This window comes from Pollicipes pollicipes, unplaced genomic scaffold, assembly GCF_011947565.3.
Source record: "Pollicipes pollicipes isolate AB1234 unplaced genomic scaffold, Ppol_2.1 Scaffold_7261;HRSCAF=8764_pilon_pilon_pilon, whole genome shotgun sequence".
In the NCBI taxonomy this organism is placed as follows: domain Eukaryota; kingdom Metazoa; phylum Arthropoda; class Thecostraca; order Pollicipedomorpha; family Pollicipedidae; genus Pollicipes; species Pollicipes pollicipes.
Genome location: NW_023597054.1, coordinates 61251654 through 61274137, shown reverse-complemented (window position 1 = coordinate 61274137; position 22484 = coordinate 61251654). Strand labels below are relative to the sequence as shown.

The 22484-nt window shown below is 54.7% G+C and overlaps 1 protein-coding gene across 1 annotated transcript in view; it reads right to left on the bottom strand.

Moving 5' to 3' along the window:
- LOC119112187 (protein CASP) overlaps nucleotides 1-22484 on the bottom strand; it is a 242096-nt gene that overhangs the window by 200642 nt on the left and 18970 nt on the right. Inside the window, exons 2-3 of the mRNA XM_037236259.1 lie at nucleotides 21397-21507; nucleotides 15393-15519 (exon numbers count right to left, since the gene is read on the bottom strand). Of these exons, the coding sequence (XP_037092154.1) occupies nucleotides 15393-15519; nucleotides 21397-21507 (238 nt within the window). The remainder of the gene's footprint in view (nucleotides 1-15392; nucleotides 15520-21396; nucleotides 21508-22484) is intronic.

Genomic DNA, 22484 nt, shown 5'->3' with positions numbered 1-22484 from the left:
CCCGTGGAGGCGCGGTGCTCCCACAACAGCATGTGGCAGTCTTCCCTGAGCGGCAGTCGGCCCACGCGAACACAGCCAGCCTACAGCGGCATTCTGACCAGCACTCCGACTATCCCTCAGCGGCACAGCACTCGGGCAACGGCACAGTCTTCCCCCGGATCCACACGGCCGGCGAAGACAGCCCCCCCCCCCCCCCCCCGCCCCTTCCGTCGGGCATCTCGCCCCCAGATCGAAGCCAGCCGGGTAAACAAGACGGCCATCACCGGCGGCGGCGCCCGTTCGGTGCCGCTTACTGCTAATTGAAGACGCGCGGCTGAGCCGGCGGCCGCGGAGAGGCCAGCCGCCGTCCGATTAGCGCTAATTGACGCGTAACGGCAGCGACGCGTCGCCGGCGACGCGGCCGCCCCCCGGGACCATGCAGCGACCATGTCGCGTGAGCGTCGCCGACGAGACGCCGCGACGCACGGGGAGGGAGGGGAGACGGCGGCGCCGTTTAGAGACACGGACGTGGCAGAGACGGCTTGGACGAAGGGGCAGGAGACTGTCACGTCTCTGTTTTGAGTGGAAACTCCCAGGTTCGGTCGCTAATCACAGGGCTGGCAGTGTCGTCTGATTACCATGATCAAACGAGCTCAATGTATCAGAGGAGCACCAGTGTTGGAACAAAGAAGGAATGAAATGAAACGCTCTCATTTTGCTAAGAGCATCGGGTTGAATACCACGGCACATCAATCGCACAAAACTCGTATGCGAGCCGAGAAAATGAATTTCGCAACGAAGCCACCACCGGGCATACGATATAGAGCTTACAAGTTGGAGGAATTTGCAGGAAGTAATAAGCACTAGCTGGAAATAGTTCTCCCATACTACCCCACGAAATATTTTTCCGTCAGACACTCCAAGCCGATGAATGAGCCGCGGCCGACCGCCAGCGGTGTCTCGGCGGTGTCCCAGCCAACCGGCCATTGGCGCTGTCGTTGACCGCTGACCGTTCCCAGTGACCGCCGCCGCTGACCCCGACCACTGTCAGTGACAGCTGATCGGTCCCAGTGGCCGCCGCCGCTGACCCCCGACCGCCGTCAGTGACCCCTGACCGGCTCCAGTGACCGCCGCCGCTGACCCCGACCACTGTCAGTGACCGCTGACCGCCGTCAGTGACCCCTGACCGGTCCCAATGACCGCCACCGCTGACCCCGACCTCCGTCAGTGACAGCTGACCGGTCCCAACCTGCAGACGGCGGCCGGGCAGCCGTCGCCTTTATCGGCCCGCCCTCGGCCCCGGCACGCGCCGCACGCCCCGCCAACGGCACTAATTACCCTGCAGACGGCCTAATCGGCTCCTAACGATTTAATCGGCTTAATTTTTGGAACGCCTAATTGAAATTCTTGATTATTGAACGCCGTTAATTGATGATCAAAGCGCAGGCGGACGGGCGGCATGGCTTGGTGCGTGACGGGAAGCACGGCGGCGCATCCATCACCGGCTCCAGCGGCGCCCGGTGAGACGACCTTCAACGCGGCTGCGTTCCGGACTGGGCGCGACCGGAGGATATCAAATATTGCCATTGAAGAGTGCTGGAGAAGTACTGTATTTACGGGGCTCGGGCTGATTTATAGTTCGGTCCTGCAAACCTATTCGGGTCCATTTGCGTGATGATGGGTATCTGCGCTTGCACGCTGACGGCAGTCCGCTCAAACTGCATAACTACAGACATTTGGCGGAAAACAAATTACAGTTGAACAAACGTTGGGGTAATGCTGCTGACTCCGCTTTATATACGTGACATGTCTTCCCACAAACCTGTCTGACAAAGAACGGCATCGATGTGAAACGTGCGTTCGTGAAGGAAATGGGAGCACTTTTAACTACTGAATCCAAATCAATAAAATGCATACCAATGAGCACGGGTGTAAAAGGCATTGAGCAGACACACCCATCCCATGTTGTGGGAAGGGCATGTTGACGTTGTGATGACGCTTCTGACGTTTCCATGCTACAACGCCCCCCCCCCCCCCCTCCCGATGATTTCGATGCCCTCCCCCTTGAGTGCTGACGTTCTGATCCGCGTCTCTGGGGAGGATTCTCGGGAGAGATCTCATGTTTCGGCCGGAAGTCACGACGCCATGCGGCAGCCATGTCGTAAAGCTTCTCAGTGCATTGTAATACCGGCCTGGTGGTTTGCCTGGAAGACTTATGCGGCGTAACAGTTGACGTGCGACATGAAATTGATAACAGAATCGGCTTTTATTTGAACGGGGTCCGATTCTAACGCTCTTTGCCGCGAGCAGTCGGTATTGGCCATGACTAAATGCACATGGCACAGGTATCCACGAAAACCCTAGGATTCTGCAGGATGCCCGCAATGACTATGTGCCAAAGAAGTAGCATGAAAAGCCACACAAAACAAGAACATACAAGACGGCAGCAAAAACGGCAAATCCCCGATGACGTTCGGGTCAAGGAAGCGTTCAGAAGAATGAAGGCTTCTCAGATGAGCACTAGCCGGCTGTGTGCATGTGGGCAGCGCCGTTCCGCTTGGACGCCTTCCGCCATGGCATGCAGATGGCAGCCGCCCAGACAGCCTCCGTGTACCAGCATCCCAGCCCGGCGCCGCTTCTCAGCACAAGCCGGACAAGAACCAGGCACCGTTCTTATCGCCGCCGGCCTGACCCCAGTTCCCACGCTCTCCCAGCCGGCATATCAGATGCAGCCGACCGCAACCGGCCCACCGCCGGGCCGTGTCGCCCTTTCGCCGCGCTTCCGCCGGCCGGCCGGCCCGGTCATGAGGTGCCCGCCGCGCCCAGCAGCGGCCGCCGGGCGGACAGGCCGCCGGCGGCCGTGACGGATGTAACACGAACGGCCTGGGAGCCGGCATTTATCTGACGGCTATCTGCGCCGGCCGAGTCCGGCGAGCGGTGGCCACCGCGTGCCGTGTTTGTCCCCGCGGCGGCGACAAAAACCGGCGCGGAATGCGTGTTCCCCGGTCATGCGCCGGCAATGATGGGCACCTGGGCTGCAGTGGCCGCCGTGGTCAGTGGACGCGACCGGGCACGGTGGCGCGGCGCGACGCGGCCCCCCGTGCGGCAGCGGAGGCGCGCGGCGACGGGGAGACGGGAGCGGCCGAGGTGCGGGCGGGGAACACAGCAGGACGACGGGTGGAGGAAGTGGTGCGCGTTTGGCAGCGGGCATGCATTCGTTGAAAGTGATCTCGCTTTTTATCCGTCATAGATGCTCGTTACGGCGTCTTTGCCAGATCAACTTGCATCGACATGTTCTGCCTTCTGCAGCCCCAGTAACAGAGATACGGGTCACGTGGAACATATGAATACGATATGTGTTAGCAGGGGCTTCAGTTGAATTTACGGAGCGGCGTGGCTGTGCTGCTCAATCGATATGGAGGCTTAACGCAAGGAAAGACTCGAAATGCGATTATCAGACATTTGGACAACGGTGCACAGATGGCTGTGTGTGAGGCATATACTAGTCTGACAGAGCTACAGCCACAGGCCGGGCCCACACGGGGGCGGAGGCATCGTTTGGTCAGACGGCGATAAAGTTATAAGTCGAGCACACAACGACAGGCATTCTCTGTCACGGTCTTGCATCACATCATGTAGCACACTTTCGCTATATGTGGTCTATATTCGTCTGTGACAACGCTGCTACTGCTGAACCCATTACTTCCTAGCGATCCAATGTCGTGTATTCGTTACCCTCATCTATATTGGTGACGATGCCCGTGCCGGTCAGAACAGTGGTGGAGGTGAGTGGCTCACCCCCAAACAGATGAGCCCCTAAACGGATGTGCTCTAATAACACGTCGTAATTTGACATTCCTGACCGGGCGGAAAGTTATGATCAATGCAGCATTTCACAACCCCGACAAAACCAGAACATTTATCTTTTGTTTTCGGTAGTGATAAAGCAGATTGAATCATTCTCAAAATGAAAGTACCGTTGCCGCCTTGTTCGCTTCCTGCAGCGTACCCAAACCAAAAGGTTTCAAAATTGTTACCGCAAACAGCGAAAACTACTGATAAGGCTAATCTAGAGAGCATGCCTCAACCTTCCGCTTGCTTACCTAAAAAAGCACATTTCTTCAAAAGAAACAATCTCTTGAAACCAGCAACAAATTAAATCAAGCGGCAGAAAGCTGGATGTACGTTCTCTGGGGCCGAAGCAGACCCGGATGGGAGGGGTAGGCAGACGAGCGGACGCGGACGCGGACGCGGATGCAGAGAGAGGCCGCTTCGCCTGACCTGTCGTGACTGTTCACGGCAAATGACCGGCTGAGGATAATACCAGGCCGCCGAGCGACTGGAAACAACCGTGCGGCGGCCGACCAATTAACCGCACGCCGTATGGCCGGCACGGGCATCCTGGCCATCCCGGCGTAATTGTCTGTCCGAACCGCTCCAGACAGCTCGACAAAACAACACGACCGGACGACCGCGGCCGACCGGCGCGGAAACAGGGCCGGATCTCGGGGGATCTGCGCGGCCCGCCCCAGGACTGGGCAGGGCTGCGGGCTGACCGTTGACCAGCGCCGAGTGTGGCGTCAAAGATCGTTCGGGCAGTGGCGGGGAGGCGGGAGCTGACCCCGCTGTTGGGGACCTCGGCTAAGACCCGCCTCAAGGCCCCTGGGCTTGCTGTCCATATCACCAGCTCGGGGACGGACGGCTATCAGGGGGCGCAGGGCTTTAGCTTCAGGGACGGTGGCACTGGCTTCAGGGACAAGCTGCCGTACTGCAGCTTCTGGGACGTTGACGCTAGCTTCAGGGACAAGCTGCCGTACTGTAGCTTCAGGGACGGTGACGCTAGCTTCAGGGACAAGCTGCCGTACTGCGGCTTTAGGGACGGTGACGCTAGCAGCAGGGACAAGCTGCCGTAATGCAGCTTCAGGGACGTTGACATATATTCGCCAATGGCATCATTGCCAGCAACGGCGATGAAAGCAGCCGCGCTGTGCTCCGAGCTCGCGTTCTATCTGAACGTATTCTCAGAACCAGGTATAGACAAGACAGTTCAACAAGAGCGATAACGTCAAACAAGGCGTTTTTGCAAAGACAAGTACAGGACGGTAACACAGGTTACAACTCTCGCAGATAAAGGGGTCCTGGGCAGCCGAGTCTTGCCGTTGTGATTCCGCTCCCACTTCTAAGGCTTGGAGAATTAGTGATATAATCAAAGTTCATGGAGCCTGACGGTTGTTGCATGTAGCTTTCAAACCAGAAGAAGCTGGCAATGCGCAATACGCTCACACTGATGTACTGCGCCTTGCAAAATTCGACGAACTGCCTCCTTTGTAGTCAGACTGGACATCATCACAAGCTTAACGCAAGGTCGACTGCGTTTCCGCTGTTGTCACTTTTAGCTATTGTGTCGCTGCGCACATCCGATCGAGCCCTTACAGATCATTAGTTTCGAAGCACGCAGACTTGTGAGCATATCCGAAGCAGATCGGCTGTACAAATACTGTCGGAATGCCTCATTCCGCATACCTTTACGCTGTTTCTTGTCAAAGATCGTCCAATGTGATACGCCGGAATGCAAAGTTTTCCTAATGTACTGATTACATTAGCAATTAACACCAACTGAACGCCCCAGGTTTTGCAGTGTTGCAAGAATTCAAACATACAAATCCATTATCAGGAGATGGTTGGCCAGTAATCGGCCAGCAGTTACCAGCCGCGCTGACACCAGACAAGATCATAGGCGACTGGGATACGGCGACGACGGGATAGGATCCCAGCGGCTACCTGGGGCGCTGGGCGACCCTGACATCGTCCGCACGCCGCCGCCTGCCGTGACGTCACGTGCCTGTCACGTGACGACGGGCCAGCCAATCCACGCCGATCCGCGGGATATGGCCCGCGTGACGAATGTCGGCCCAGTAAACGACATTAAATAACGTGCCGGGCCGCCGAGGGCGCCGCCTATCGGCCAATCGCACGCCGCGGGGGATGACGAACGACCTAGATCGGCGGGGATACTGCCGGGCGGCCCGGGCCGTCCCCGCCTCCGCCCGATGACCGCTGTTCCAAGCCCGGCGCACGCGCAGAAACCTGGCTCCGGACAGTGTACGCCCAAGCGGCGGGTTCTAGGACAGGCGGAGCCAGTCAGCGCTACTGTCTCACACTTGGACTGTAGGCAAAACAAAACTCGACTGAAGGGCAAGGGGTAGAAAAGTTGGGCCATTTCCCTGCAACAGACAGTTGCCGGCCGCCTTGAAAGTCGGTTTATCACACAGCATTACGTCACCAAATGCACCCTTAACTACGATACCATGCTACAAGCCGCACCCTGTCGAACCAAGCCGTTCACATCGGCTCGCCACACGACGGCGGGGTTCGCCGCCGGATCTTGCCCCCCCCCCCCCCCCCCCCCCGCCACGCTTATGACTCCAGCGTGCTGGTCTCGCCAGCCCGCCCCACACGGCTCAGCACGCCCGCCGCGCGCCGCAGACGGCACCGAGACCATACAGCGGTTGAGGCGGCGGACGTACCCAATGAGCGACGCTACGCCCGACAGCCGGCGCCCGATCCGGCCGCGGTCGGCACCCCGCACCTAGCGCCAGAGACGCAAGCGAACCCGGCTGCTCCCGCGGGGACGAGCCCGTGGCGTCCGTACCTGGCGCCTACTGTCGACGGAAGACACGCCGAGTGCGCGACGGCTCGGGTACAGCCGGCCTGGAGGCGGTGGAAGCTGGTGTCTTCGGCCGCCGATACTGGCCTCTGGGGGCGCTCATGCAGTGGTACCGTAGGCGAGGCGCGGGCGAGAGAGGTAACGGGAGGCGATGATGCCACGGCACGAGAGGCACGTGGATATGGTATCGACATTGAGGCGTTCTGGAAAACGACATCTGCTTATGGCGAGTGATGCAATGCATTTTGCGAAGCTTGTCGCTTTGACCGCCGGAAAGATCTGCGGAAAGAACGGCTGGGAGACGCCAACGTAGGCACATATCTCATCTCGCGCCACATCTATAAATACGCGTGCCAAATACCCCGCCGACGGGATGAAAGAGAGTATCTCCTCAAAGGCGGAGGCATACATCTCCTCGAGATTCCGATCAAATAAATCGTCTCAGGCGGAGGTCGCATGTCCCGCGAGCGTCGTCCTTGCAGGCGACACTGGTGTCGATGACAGCGATGGTGTCGATGACAGCGATAGCCACGCACAAGATCGCACTGACAGATATCGACTGGGAACGGAGAGGAATGCTGTACTTTGGATGTCTAATGCAGCAGCAGAGCTATGAAGACGTTGTCGGAGAAGGCTGAGCTACCACAGATTAACTGGCCTGGCGGTTACGGCCACCAGAGCTGCCTCCAGGGGCTGACCATATATCGCTGAGAGCAGATGAAACAGCCGGCTTTTGTCACGCGGCCACACGCGCACGAGCTGGGATGCATACTTTTACTGAATTTCTAACTTCGAGCGTAGAGCATCACATCGACTATCGCGAAATAATTTGTAGAGGTTTCACTGTTGTGATGTCAGCTGATCGGCCAACACAAACATGTTAAAAAATGGCACGGTTCGCTCCGTTTACACTGGTGCAGCGATGGCTACGATCATCGGCGAGGCGAATCGGATGCCGCGACCAGCGTGACCGCGTTGACGGTGGTGGCTTCCACGGCGGCAGTGACCATGGCTCCTGTAACGTTGCAATGACCCACATCCCCTAGTGTTTGCCAGAGACGGTCATGATTCATCACACAGCTCTCCCTGCTGCAATGCCGGTCATGATTCACGTCATGGTGTTGACGGTTTCCGTGACGGCCACGCCACCGTCCGGCTGGTCTTGACTGCTGCAGTGACGCCGTGACAGTCGCGGCGAAGCCCGTCGCGGTGCGACGCACCATGCCCCGATCGCAGGCTATCTGATGGATGAATGATTCAGCTGTTTGCCGGCGCTCATTTGTCAAATGGCCGGCGGCCATTTCGCATGTCAGTGGAGTTTGACGTTTATCGACTGGAGATCGGGCGCGATACGCGCGGCCGGACCGCCGGGCCGCTCGGCTTCATCAAATGTGAAATTTTAATGGCTGTTTCCACAATCTTCAACTGAATAAAATCGATGGTGCGCCAGTCATTAGCGGAACAGCGGCCGCATCGGGGCTCGCGCCGGCCGGCGACCGTCAAACATGGCCGGATCAGTTTGAGCTGGCGCGCCGGCCGGCCGCGGCAGCCCTGCCATCGTCACGCAGACCGCTGTCGGTCTCGACACGCGTCACTGACGCCGTCGCCCCCGATCCGCACGCACTCGGCGCCCCACCGGCGGCCGCCGACGCCGGACGGCCGGCCGACAGCCCGTCGGCGGGCGGATGAGCGGGCGCGCTCGGCGCCGGCGGCCGGCGGCTCATGCGTGCGAGAAGGCACGGCGGTGCGAGAGAGGCAACGGGTGACGCGGGCAACCCTGGCGCGACGGCCGCGTTTGATACGACTGGTGGACAGGATCCTGATCCGGATCCGGACACAAGAATAATTGCCACAGTTAGCCACGCATCCAGTTTGGGTATATTTACGCGCGCTCACTTAATGGATAAACCAAATGGCCGCCGATGCCACAGGAAGCACACAGTCATTATCTCCAACGCAGACGCCAAAAATTGCAGGCAGTTTACAAGCGGTGTATTGCCCACCCTGCTTGTAATAGAAACGGTAGAAAGAAGGGATTTCGTTACCCGTACAAGCCAGCACCACCGTCATGTCCATGACCACGGCACATGACAGCGTTTATGGCGTTCAGTGCATTTAGCTCATGAATACTGTATTCTCACTTCACCAATTACTACCATCATTACCTGCTCAGTCGCATGAGGCAAGCCTTAATGCATTAAACTTCCGGTTGCTCTGTGCAGTCGTGCTGGACGGAGCGATCACCAGAGTGTGTCGACAGGTGGACAGAGCGGGTCACCAGAGGGTGTCGTCAGGCGGATAAAACGGCCACCAGAGGGTGTCGTCAGGCAGACAAAGTGGCCACCAGAGGGTGTCGTCAGGCGGACAGAGCAGCCACCAGAGGGTGTCGTCGGGCGGACAGAGCAGCCACCAGAGGGTGCCGTCAGGCGGACAGAGCAGCCGCCAGAGCGTGTCTGTCGTTAGGCGAACAGAGCGATCACCAAAAGGTGTCGTCAGGCGGACAGAGCGGCCACCAGAGGGTGTCGTCGGGCGGACAGAGCGGCTACCAGTGAGGGTGATCAGGCGGACAGAGCATTCACCAGAGGGTGCCGTCAGGTGGACAGAGCGGTCACCAGAGCGTGTCTGTCGGTAGGCGAACAGAGCGGTCACCAGAGGGTGTCGTCAGGCGGACAGAGCGGCCACCAGAGGGTCTCGTCAGGCGAACAGAGAGGTCACCAGAGGGTGTCGTCAGGCGGACAGAGCGGCCACCAGAGGGTCTCGTCAGGCGAACAGAGAGGTCACCAGAGGGTGTCGTCAGGCGGACAGAGCGGCGAAACGACTGTAGCAGCCGCTGGCGTGATCTCCCAGTGCGCGCGCGCGCGCGACAATGCTCGTCGCGTGTTTTACGGCAAACGCGCCAATGGTGGACAGAGATGTCACCAGAAAACGTCCTCTGGTGAACAGAGTGGTCACCAGAGGGCGTCTCCGGCCACCAGAGCGCCAGTCGCGGCTGGCCACCGCCGCGTCGCGCTCTATTTGCCGGCCGGCCAGCGTCGCGAGTTACGGCCGTCTAATTGACGTCTACGACCCAATAGCTGACGGCACCAATATAACACAGAGTCGCGCTGGCACCGAGCGCCTCTGGCACTAATGGTCTATTTTTATCAATTTACGGGACGGATCGCAATGCCAGCGCGAGACAAACGTGGGAGCGACGCCGTAAACAGTGGGCAGCGATGCGGCCCCGATGGCGCACTGATCTCTGCGGCCGGCGCGCTCCCAGCCTCTGTCCTGATGGCGCCGCGGCGCTCTGGCACCACGTCCGCACGCGTGTCCGCGCACGGAGAGACCGACGCCGGGTCGGGGCGACATCACGCGCTGTTCATCTGACGAAGCATTAGCGCCGGCTGGACGCCACGCGGCCGCCCGAGAAGTTCGCTTCAAACCGGCTCCGGCTCCGGCTCCGGCTCCGGCTCCGGCTTCGGCCGAGCCGCCGCCGCCACGCCCAATAACCCTCGCAGGGCGGCTGTCATAAGTTGCGGCGCCCAAATGAAAAGCCCCGATGAAGCGAGCCACATGTCTGCAATAGCGGCATTAATTGACACAAATGACCAATTTGGCCGAATAATGGCGGCGTGCCGAGCGGCCGGCGCGCCGGCGAGCTCCGGTGGGCCCGGTGCGCCGCCGCCGCGCCGCAATATTTGTCATCGCGGCCCGACGGCGGCCAACGCGCCGCGCGCCCAATATGAAACAGGCCTTGCCGACGGCCGCCGAATGGCTCCCGCCAACTTCAGGGAACCAGCCGAGTCGGCGGCGGCGGAGGGCGCGGCCGAAGCCGTGGTGCAGGTCTGCGGAGGTAACGAGCGGTATGCGCGGGAGAAAAGCGTCAGGACATGACCATGGATTAGTATATTTAGATGCATCTGTACCGCATTTGGACTAACGAGGGATTGTTTCCACGACGCATGACCGGCACCTCTGGCCAACGCTCCGGATGCAGGGTCGGGTCAGGTCAGGTCAAGTCGGCCCCGCCGATCTGTCGACCGAGCGCAGACCGGAGAGACGGTGTCAGGCCGAGGCCAGATCAGCCCCACCGACCCGTCGGCCAAGCGTAGACCGGAGTCGGGGTCGGGCCGAGGTCAGGCCGGCCGGCGACGCCGCTCTCTCCGCTGCGGACGCCGCGCCGCGCGGACCGTATTAGCCGCCCGACCGTAACTCACCTGCGTCGCCTGAATGGAGGCATCAGTGCCACCGGCCGATAACGTTTGATGCATTGCAGTCGGCACAATCGTTGCGCGATTTATGCGTCACGACACAATGCTGGCCGGCTTATTTACGGCGGGCGGAGCGCGTGGCAGGTCGCCGCGCGAGCCGCGCCGGCCCGACGGCCAGCCGCGCCGCCATAATTTAATGATGATCTACGGCCGCCGGTAATTATATACTATAGATGTATTCAGTTCTCGGGGCGGTTTTTGCCATTATCGCGGCCGCCGCACACGGAGCGAGCTGGTGCTCGGAGCGGCCGCGAGCCTGCCGTACGGGGGTGGCTGGGACGGGCGGTGGACGCGCGAGGCTCGCTGCTCCGGCTGTCTGCCGCTGTGGGGAAATCGGCCGGTATGTGGTAAGCGCGGCCGCAGGCGGCACTCGATGCCTTCAGGTGGGCGTGATGATGATGTACTGCAGCTGTGAGAGGAATCGGCACGGTTGGGGAAAGTTCACACCGCGCCGTTACGGAGCTCCGTTGTGGCGGCAGTTGACCCTGGCGGCAAGTGCCGGTACTATGAGTATGGTGCGGCGGAGGGGCGGAGTGCTGGCGACGGAGGTGTCGAAGCTACGTCACGCCAAAGGCCGCCATCAGAGGCACTTCACCGTAGTTTGCATTAGCCTTTGCACCAGTTCTCTGGCAAATCGTCTGATATGTAATTGGTGTTGATATTCAAGTCGTGCAGTGTTTGAGCAGAGGCTATTTTGTACAACGTGTGTTACTCAGGCAATGCAAGGGCATGACTCCAGAAAAAGAAAGTATTAAAACGTTCCTATGAACAGGCCAAAAGCGACACCTATCAAAATGTCACACAGGTGTTATGGCGGAGAAAAGTATTGATAGTCCCATCTAGACAGAGTACCGGCTTAAAATAAGCCGAGTTCACGGAGCAGAATCACTGCCTCTCTGCATGGGAGCACCGTGAAAGGAAGAGCTCCCTCCTGTGACAATATCACCCTTGGCAATAGCCACACGTCCACTGCCCACCTCATGTATGCAGCCATAAATCCCTTGTAGCGTGGCAGCCGCATGTGATCTATCGGCGTCCAAGGAAAACTGTTTTCAGTATTCATTCCTGCGCTGTCTCTACTATTTATGACTTGTATTCATTTGGTTCCATTGAGAAAAAGATGGCGAGTAAATCACGGCGATAATGCCGGACGGCGGCGGTGTTGCCGTGTTTTCCGGGAGGGCCGGCCGGCCGGCGGCCACCTAGGTGGCGCCACCGGCTGGGAGCGGCCGGCAGCCGGCAGCCGGTCGTAGCCACGCCGAACCGGCCGCCTGACCGCCGTAACCCGTCCAGAGCAGAGCAGCCACGGCACACTGAAGAAACGAGACCATCCAGCCATTTGAGCTGCCAGCGGCGCTATCTGACGCCCACAACACGTCACCGGACTGATCGCCGACTCCTCACCCACTCCAACACGGACTGGTTCCTTGGGCGTTCGGAGGCTACGGCAATACGACACACGAGTGATTGGGACCACTTCACACATTTCAATTTTATAACGACGAAAAATTTAGCAATGGTAAGATCACAGGCCGGAATTTTAACGAAAAAGCGTATGATTTTGAGGACTACACCAAAGCTTAGTTTCATGAAGACCAAGAAACCCACGAAAACTAATACATAATGTAATAAATATGCTGACAAACAACCGAAGGGATTACTACTTGCTCACGTACGATTAAGAGCCTTACGTCAGACACTTAATAGGCACGTCGGTAACGCTGAAACACGAAATACAAAAAACGGCATGGACAGCACAGAGAGCATACTGGGGGCGTCATAACTGAAATACTTCATTTGCTTTCTTCTTGATATAGAGGGTTTTGCACACCACGGAAAAGGTTTGTACCACGGAACATTATCAAAGCTTCTGCTTACTTCAACGTGTTCCTAAAGCTAAGCATGAAATTATGCGAAGCAACATGACGGATCGCAAGATGTGGTGCAAGTTCCGACATATGCTTCAATCACGGAGTTTTGCGACTGTAGCCAAACAATGCATACCAAAGCAGCCGGAAGTCGCGGCTCAACCATACCATATGTGTATCCTACGCCTGCACGGCTGCTGTTGTTTAAGTCAGCGGCCACGATGCACAAAGACATAAGGTCCTTACCGCACGGATGTAGTGAGCGCCTGAATACGTTAAGCTGTCCTGTTAGTGCGAAGCATTGCAAACATTGACGATCACGCGTGACATTCTTTTTCAGTCATGTCGCGCGTCGACAGTTCAAAGTAACAAAATGATATATACATATGTATGTGTATACGTGTATATATATATATATATATATATATATATATATATATATATGTGTGTGTGTGTGTGTGTGTGTGTGTGTGTGTGTGTGTGTATGTGTGTGTGTGTATCACTGCTAACTAGATATCATTACCACGCGCCTGAAGGATATTTGCCGGAAATTCATTATCCCGTGTTCCAAGTCAGCGATCTGTGATAGCTCAGCCGTCTGATAGCATCGACCAACCCCCTTTACGTCTCAGGATTGCACATCAGTACTTTAACGTTAAGAGAGCCATATAAACGCATGGGAAATAATAACGGGCCTAGTGCTGAAATGTAAAATTTGGCAAAACAGCATGAACATCTGACAGATGAGCATTACTTTTTATGATTTTGCTAAGTTGCGTAATTCATTAAGCGGTATCTACAAGTCATTCATCGAGTATTTGCCAACTGCTGCAAGCTGAAGTGAGACATTCCGACCACGCAACACTCAAAACTTCCCAGGCAACCATACCAATGGTGGCTTATCAAAAGTCCTCCGCGTTAAAGCTGCGTAAGACTTGTCAATGCATGCAGAAACGCAACGAACGAGGGGGTCACGAAAAAGCTAAGTGTGAGGGGCGCTCATGGGTCGTGGAACGTGGGGGGAGGGGGGGGGGGGGCCACCGAGCCAAACGCATGTGCAGGCAAATCGCTGACAGGACACAGGGTCAGCACAAGACCCAGCTCCTTGCTGGGCTTTGTTTTCGGGTGGCAGCAACGATTCCACTGCTTCGTATGCCTGGTGTCTTAACTTATCACCTGGTCTTCCCCGCGGAGATGGCGAATAAGAGGGGGAGAGTCACAGTCCCGCGTTTGGGCAAAACTTAGCCCTGTTGCGTTGGAAACGGGAAAATGAGGTAATAAACACGTCGGTAAATTTATCACAGGATCCAGTACCGCTGCCCTCCCCACCTCGGGGAAGCTATTTCCAAGTGTTTCCATCAGGCGCGCCTACGCCATTTTTGCAAGGACCTCGACCTTGAAGGGACCCTGAAATTTGGACGTGAGTCCTTGTAAATGTCACCCCTCTAGCCCTCTAGCACTCAAGAGAAAGTATCAGTTACAGACGCTTATAATGCCCTCCTTGACTGTTATTACTGCTCCCCGTATAGGTTCTGAGCTGTAATGAATGTGAGATGAGGCGACCTTCCCGGCGCTCATTGCCATGTTTTCCCATGCCGGCCGTTTGGGTATTTGTTAAAGGAAGGACAATGGCCTGTGTGCGTCACTGGTCATTACCCCCGACAGGGCCCTACTAGTGGTTGTGATGCCTATCTGCATGACGTCGAGATGTGCTAGTGATACACGGTTCGCTAGTACAAATGTGCAGACGAGCATACTCCGTTTACGCAGGTTCCCGTTTTCTATGTCGAGAGCTCGGAATCGCTGGCTAACTGCCTTTATGTATTGAGAAGCGATAGCATTCAACCTGAGCATGCCAGTATTTATGCTGAGTTCGAAGTGGTTGGGGTCGTACAAAAATGCAGTTAACAGTCCTTAAACCAGCTGACTTCACCTTTGGCTTGCCTGCAAATGTTGTGGTTTGGGGCAATTGCAATTTGGAAAAGTTTCAACGCCAGTTAATCCAAAAACAAAGATAATATTTCCTATTGCACAAAGACGGGACTTTGGCGCGCGGCACGGAGTGCTCAGATAAGAATAAGTCACCGCAATGCTAGCACACAACAGCTCCATTGGTTCCCATAGAGGAAGGAGCAGCCAGCGTACTGAGGTACAACTTAGCAAAACTGTTCTGACGAAAAAGGGTTGGTAAGCGGGGATGGCAAATGTAACGATGCATGGAAATCAGTGACAGATGCCGCTTCTTTCTGCGTATGAGCCTGAAAAAACTAGACAGGCAAACCATAGATGAATGAAAGCTCACCCCTTACCGGCAAACGAAACTGCAAATTACAACCTTCTGAAGTCACCATGTTTAATCTTGCGGGACGGACACTATTTTCTTTCGTTCATCCATACCACTCCACAATGACCCAAGAGCCGATATTGCGGGCCAGACTCAGCTGTCCCTAGCGCGCTGGTTTCCACTGCGCAATGCAGAAGCGGTATCACGCTCCCGCTTCGCGGTACCGGCTGCTGGCTGATGCAATAGCTTTGCGAAGCCAGGGTCCACTCATGCGCAAAGCATAAGGATGCACAGACGTCCGTCCAGTCCACAGTCTGCGAGCGCATACGAGCAACACTCACCAGGCATGTCAATCAGCTTCTTGTAAACGTTCAAAAAGGCCGTCTCAGCTCCTTTGCTTCGATTGCAGAGGCTATCAACTTCCGACTGAAAGCTCTTCAGAAGCGGGGCGATCATCTTCCGAACGTCCTGAAACACGAGAAGAGCACGTGGCGGCGAGGCCCGCTTCTCCGAACCTGCCATCAAACGGCACATGTCGCAGCATTTCCAAATGCACAGATATCCCGCCGGCTCGCGCTCCGCGTCCTAAATCGGCCCTCTATCCGGGCGCTCATTGACAATGCCAGCCGTGTCTGCGGAAACGGCACACAACAATAACCGCCGCCGCCGTCTCAATGGGCGCATGTTAGGCAAACGGGCCGCGTCTTATCATACGAATGATTTATGCGCCGTTCCAGATGTGTCCAGAGATTCAAAAGACATCAACATAAAACCTTTCGAAACGATCTGTATGCAAATGGAACAAGTGACACTCGTGCGTGGGGCGGCGGCTAATGCGGCGACGGCGGCGACGGGGTCGGATCCCCAGGCGGTCGCGACCCGGCGTCGGCGACGACGGCGGCGGGACCTGCCGAGCACTTTTGCATAAGCGGCGGGGCCGTGCCACTGTTTACCGACTGGGCCGGCCGATTATAACAGCGGAAGTTGAGCGCGCCATGTTCGCCTGAATAGAAATGGGCAATTAGCGATGGCACAAATAGTGGAACTATCCGGGCGACGATACTGGAGAACGGGTTGTTTGGCTTCAAGTGCCGATTATTTAAATGGCCGCCATTAGGAAAATAGATGTTTGGTATTAGAAGATTTTTATTTCTGAGCAGGCGGGTTATTAGCTTGACAAATGGCGGCAGCCATTGGGCGCCGGCGGTTCCGGACGATTTCCTCGGCCCGCTGTGTGAAGCGCTCGATGAACATCTTGCACATCATGCCACATTAGCACTTGGCTCAACTCATTCACACAAAACTCGCCAGAGTTTTGGAGGATCTTTGTGCGCCGTGTACGTTGTTATTTTGTTGGGAGACGCTCAGAAAACGCTGCAGGAGAGTGCTTGTAACTCCATTCGTACCGAACTGCAGCTGCTTTAACGGGGCACTTGAATGCAAAGGAGCGTTATGAATAAATTTAAACAACATTTTGAACGCAACCCAAATGTCCAAAAAAACTCAAGCTACAATCAAACCGAGTGCGGTTGGAACCAGTGAATGTTGGTAACAGCTTGTTCCAGTTAGGAAGACATCAGCAACCGTAAATACTTGCCAGTAGCGATTGATACACTGATTATTCTCCCACGGCCGAATCCTTTCGGAAGTGTTTCCATTTGTTACTGGGGATATGTCAAAAACGACCCACGCATTTTGTTGCCTAGCTTTCACCGTCCGCATATCATGAGTTTTCGAAAAAAAAGCAAACACACGGTGGTAAGAGCCTGGATGGATGGTAGTGTGGCACTTTACCTTGTGAAGTATGCCGTCAGCACATTTTTTTCGACATGATGCATAAAATATAGTCCAGGTGCATATCATTTTCATATTGCTTCGTACTGTGTTCTGCTGCTGCTGTCCATTTCGCCAAATGCATCTTGCATATTTTGATGCGTATTGTGTGCATATTGCTTCGTACTATGTTTTGTTGCTGCTGTCCACTTCGCCGCGCCCCTTTCGAACTCCTTTTTGCCGTGCAAAGCCGCCCGAAAACGTTCTCTAAGCTTAAAGGAGAGATGCTATGTTTGTTTTCTCAAAGATACAGATCACGTCCTCCCTCCCGCTCTGCTCCCACGTCGTTATTGCAATACGGTTATACAGGTTTGACCAAATCCAAAATGGGCTCTCAAAAATTAGCGCAAGATGAATGGCGTCAACCCAAAACCCCCTCGAAGCCTGATAAAATTGTTCGCAGTAGTGTTCAGGCCATCGCACAGGAAACTCCCATCGAAAATGACCTCGTCCATGCGAACACGTCGGAAAATATTAAATGTCACACATTTGAAACGCACTGTCAACTATTAAAACGTCGCATGGGGAATGCTTAGAATACAAAAAATGTCTCCCAGTTGCTTAGAACTATGTTTAGTCAGGACCACTCTCGCTCAATATAAACAGATTGTTTCCTTACAGCGTCAATAGTCATTGATAACGTTGTTTCACCGGTATCTCCTGCTATGTTAAAAGTCTATCATTGTCAAAATAAAACTCTCAATTCAAGAGTACCGAGAATCAGGAGCTCAACATCTTCATTGCTTATCGCAAAACTCCTGCTTTCATAAGCGGCGCGCGATATGGCTTGAACCGGGGCCTCTCACCACTTTGACTTCTGGAGGGGTCCCAGCAGCGACCTGGGGTTCAACGTGATTATTCGAGAGCCGAATCGTTGGAGCGATCCGACCCTCACCGCCACCCATGCAGCCACGCAAGGCCCCAGAGGACAGCACGGGCCGCAGGTCATGTCTACTTGGCATATTACTCCCCGACATGGAGTCGTAACGGGTCGGCTCCTGCTGACCCCGGGGGCCCTGATGACTAGAAAGCGGGCATACGACATAGCATACAACCACACACGACCACCCGTTAGACCCTCACCGCCACCAATGCAGCCACGCAAAGCCCCAGAGGACAGCACGGGCTGCAGGCCATGCCTGCCTGGCATATTACCCCCAACATGGAGTCGTAACGGGTCGGCTTCTGCTGATTTTGGGGGTTCTGATGACTAGAAAACAGACATACGACATAGCATACAACCACATATGACCACCCGTTAGATCCTGTAGATCGCGATTCCACCAGATCCCCGGAGCCTAACCGTCTTTAAAACGGCCAGCGCACCATGCGGTCCTTCCATCTGGCATAATAACACGGCTGACAGCATACACCAGGTCACCACCGGGCGGACCCTGGTCCGATTCAGACCCCGGAGGCCCATAGCACCACGGCCTACCGGAGCCCAGCGCCGAGCCGGCGATGGCCGCCGACGTCAGCAGCGATTCCAAACATTTATTTCTATGCAAATTCCGCCTTTTATCTTCATTAGAAAACGTTAACGGCCCATACCGGCATGTCTTATCGTCGCCGACTGAGATATCGCCGGAGTAAATTCGGATAGTGTTCCTGGGATTCGGTCGGGCGGGCAGAGCTCACTGAAGCGGCCGTCCGACAGACATTTGTAAACCGTTTAAATCGAGCGAGATGAGCCCCGTGCTCACACAAGCGGAAATGAAAGAGGTGCAGTGTGTTTGGCATGCGTTTGACAGATGGCAGTCACCGCCGCTTGCTCGCACTGCCTCATATACGTCACTGATTAGAACGCATATTTAAATCCTGGCCATGTGTATGAAATGGGCTCTCGATCCTTTCTCATGTTATAAAAAATGGGGAGCATAGGCAAGGAAAGTTGAACCAACGCAGCTTTACAAAGCGAAAATGATAGGAAACATCATGACTGACTCACAGTAGATCTAGAGTGGCTGGTCGCAAAACCAGTGCAAGTGAATGTCACTTTCACAAAAGTGAATAGGTAGGGCTGCAGCAAACTCGTGTACACTGATGCGGTATATACCAAACCAAAAAAAAGAAACCCACAAAGTTACCTCTCTTCAGTTGAGTTTCTGGGTGGGTGAGACTCGGATTATTTTTCCAAACCAATTATAAAAAACTCATGACTTAATTGCGATAGGAAGATGCTTGAAAGCATTCTAATGTTCAGCAAGGACCTGAGGTCTATACAAGACAACTGACATATCGCACAACTTTCACGTAACGCCCGAAAAGAAATGTGTCGGGCTAATTTAAACGGGCGCAAGCATATTGCAATGCTTGGACAGTAAGACACGGTGCATCGCGGTTTTTCTTCTTGTTTTGTTCTTTTCTTTTTGCTTTCACCAACACTGTACCTTAGAACTGCTTTTAGCACGACATCCGCTTGGCGAAAAGTGGGAACCTTACCGACAACCTTGCACCGCCAGGTTTTAGGGTCTGCACGCCATTGGGATCTACGAAGCACTCAACTGCTCGGGCTACATGGCGTCGCCTGCCCCCCAACCTGGCAGGAAGGGCGAGCACCGCGGGGAGTCGAATCCCGTGCTTCTGGTCTCCCAGACGCGCTGTGTTAAACGCAGTCGGGTTAACCATTACACTATCGGCACCCCAAAAAGGGGCCTTTTAGGACCAGACAGAATGCTAATGCTGCCAGTGAATGAAATGACACAAACCACGCCGTTAGCCTTGTTTTGTGTCTCTGCTTCACAATCGTCGCATCGTATGACCAGAAAGGAAACCACGAACGGGGCAATTATTCCGTATTCCCAAATGCATGCATAAACACTGCGAGCGTTATCTGGCGGGCCGCTCGCCGAATTTCGGACGTCTTCTGTATGCTAATGTGATAACTAAATACACAGCCTCGGAACCGGTAATGCCAAGAATAAGTAGAATTCAAATTCCCTGCATCCTATGAATATTCAAGAAGATTGAAGACATTTAGGAAAATTGATTACCAGCTACGTTTGAAACCATTCGAGAATGGCCGACGAGGGGAGGGAGGGTAGCACAGAAAAAGACCGCGGGAGAATGGGACAATACGCCGTGGCAACTGTGGCAATACGCCGACCCGTAACTGTCACCACAACTATTTATGCATAACAACAGAGTCGTCCCTTGCGCGACAACGACGAAACGTCCTGCGAGTGATTTATACGCTGCATGATATTTCAACTCAGACCGATGCCAAGGCGATAGAATAAGAATTCGGGAGAGCAAGAGTGCAACCAGTTGAAAGCCACAAGAAGTGGAACTCAGCCAGGTAAGAAAATTTGTATTTTACTAAAAACGATCGCAACAGCATCGCTTTCCCTATTAACATAAAGCCTGGCTGGAAAATCCTCTAATGCATCGAAACGATTAAGAACATAGGCTTCAACGTAAGTAAAGATCAAGTCCAACGTCATTAAGCTACGGATCGATGGCAACGGTAACAACAGCCTGGGGTTCGATTCCCACCGAAGGATACTTTCACCGGTCCCAGTTTCACCAGACGCGGTGACGCCAGTGGCCTACGTAGCAGCAGTGTTAAAAGGCATGCTCAAATAAGGATGCTCATATATAAATAGTGTCTGGCTCGCCGCCCACACCTGGCAATATTGCCTTTGTTGAAAGGATTGCCAGCGTCAGGACGGTGACAATCCGTATACGCGCGTAATACCCATATACTACAAAAATATGTTCCTAATTCGCAAAATACTAACACGCATGTGTTGTGCGAAGAGAGAACGAAAAGACATATGAGCCATTGTGAAAAAGGCGTGCACAAGGTACATCGGCAGGTGATAACGAATAAATTACCGTGTTAAAAGCATTGTAGTTAAGCCCCGTTCGCACCAGAGCTAGTATGATGCGAGAAAACACTGAGACCCATCAAAAGACCCCCACCTGCATTCCGTTACACAGAGGCACAAGTCTTTCGGGTTCCTAGAACACATGATGCCATGCGCCAAACGCATGCCAGTTGAATGAGATCGTGTATCACTCTTAATCAGTGCGTAAAACAGTAACTTATGCTTACGCCCTTTAAAAATACAGTAAATCGCACAACGTCCAGCAAATTCCATCAACATGTCCTTCATGATTACAAGATGAAAACATATTCTGCTGGGTCTTTAAATGTTAAACGAATTAGCGAGGTGATTTGACGGTGGTGCATTACTCACCTTATAAACCTATGGTGTGATGTTACATTACGTTTTGCTTTGTTCACAGTAATTTCAAGTAACCTGATTCTGAACATCACGTTCGGTGTACAGTATGTTCATGATTTGACTGAAATCACATGAAGATATCTTGCGTTGAAAATTTGCATTGACTTGGTCTTCTCACCACAGAAAAAAATCCTGAACATTTCAGCCATGCCCAAGCGGTCATGCCTGTATCTTTAATAGTCATAAGTCACGTGTAGTAAAGCCGCATCGATGGCCGACCCGAGATCTAGCGCACTAAGCAGAGCACGGGAGCACCGCTTACCTCGGGTGTGTTCTTTCTGAAGTCTCGGGTGAGTTCCACGAGCGCCCGCCGAGAGACTTCGCTCTCGTCCTGGCGGGTAGCGATCTGAGCAGCCACGTCATCCAGCTCACTCTGAAACAGAGACAGAGACGTCGGACTCAGTTCGCAGGGATCCCCGGCGGCAATCCGAGCAGCCACGTCATCCAGCTCACCCTGAAACAAAGAGAGAGACGTCGGACTCAGTTCGCATGGATCCCCGGCGGTAATCCGAGCAGCCACGTCATCCAGCTCACCCTGAAACAAAGAGAGAGACGTCGGACTCAGTTCGCAGAGATTGCCGGCGGCAATCTGAGCACCCACGTCATCCAATTCAGTCCGAGAGACATGGTGCTCACATAAGCCAGACCACCTCGTGACGATTCGAGAAGCCGCATCATTCAGCTCACTGAAGCAGAGACGTGACGTTCAGATCGTCACGACGCCGACGCTGACAACAGATGGACGAGCGCGTGCCGGACACAGGCATGCGGGGATTCCTGTGGCGCTGGTACGGTTTGCCAGCGCTGTCATTAGGGCTTTACGACGCACTCGGCAGTTGAGATTGCATGGCGTCGCTTGCACCTCACACCGACTGGCAGGAAGGGTGGGCGCCGCGGGGTATCGAATCCCCAACCTCTGGCTACCCAGACGCGCAGCTTAATCACCGCGCTATGGAAACGCGGATTTCACATGCCTAGTTTTACCTTTCCTTATCATCACACCAAAAGCAATAACTGAATGTGAGTGACTGGCACGGTTCGTCACTGAGATGAACCGTGCCAGTTGTGGGGTGCGTGATAGACGACGAAACCGCAGTCGGTCCTTAGACCAACGATTCATGACAAGGCAAGATGTGTCCAAACGTACACAGCTTACGAAGCGTGCGCGAAAGCTGCTGGACAGCTGATGCGGAATTAGGGACCGTGAACAAAGCTGAACAAATCTCAAGCACCTCTGGGCACTGGGTTGTGGTATTTACTGTTTCAAAACGTCGATTGTTGACCTGGTCATCACAGGAGCAAGCGGCCGCGGCATAAAGTCATAGGTGGCATACGGGCATTGATATAGGC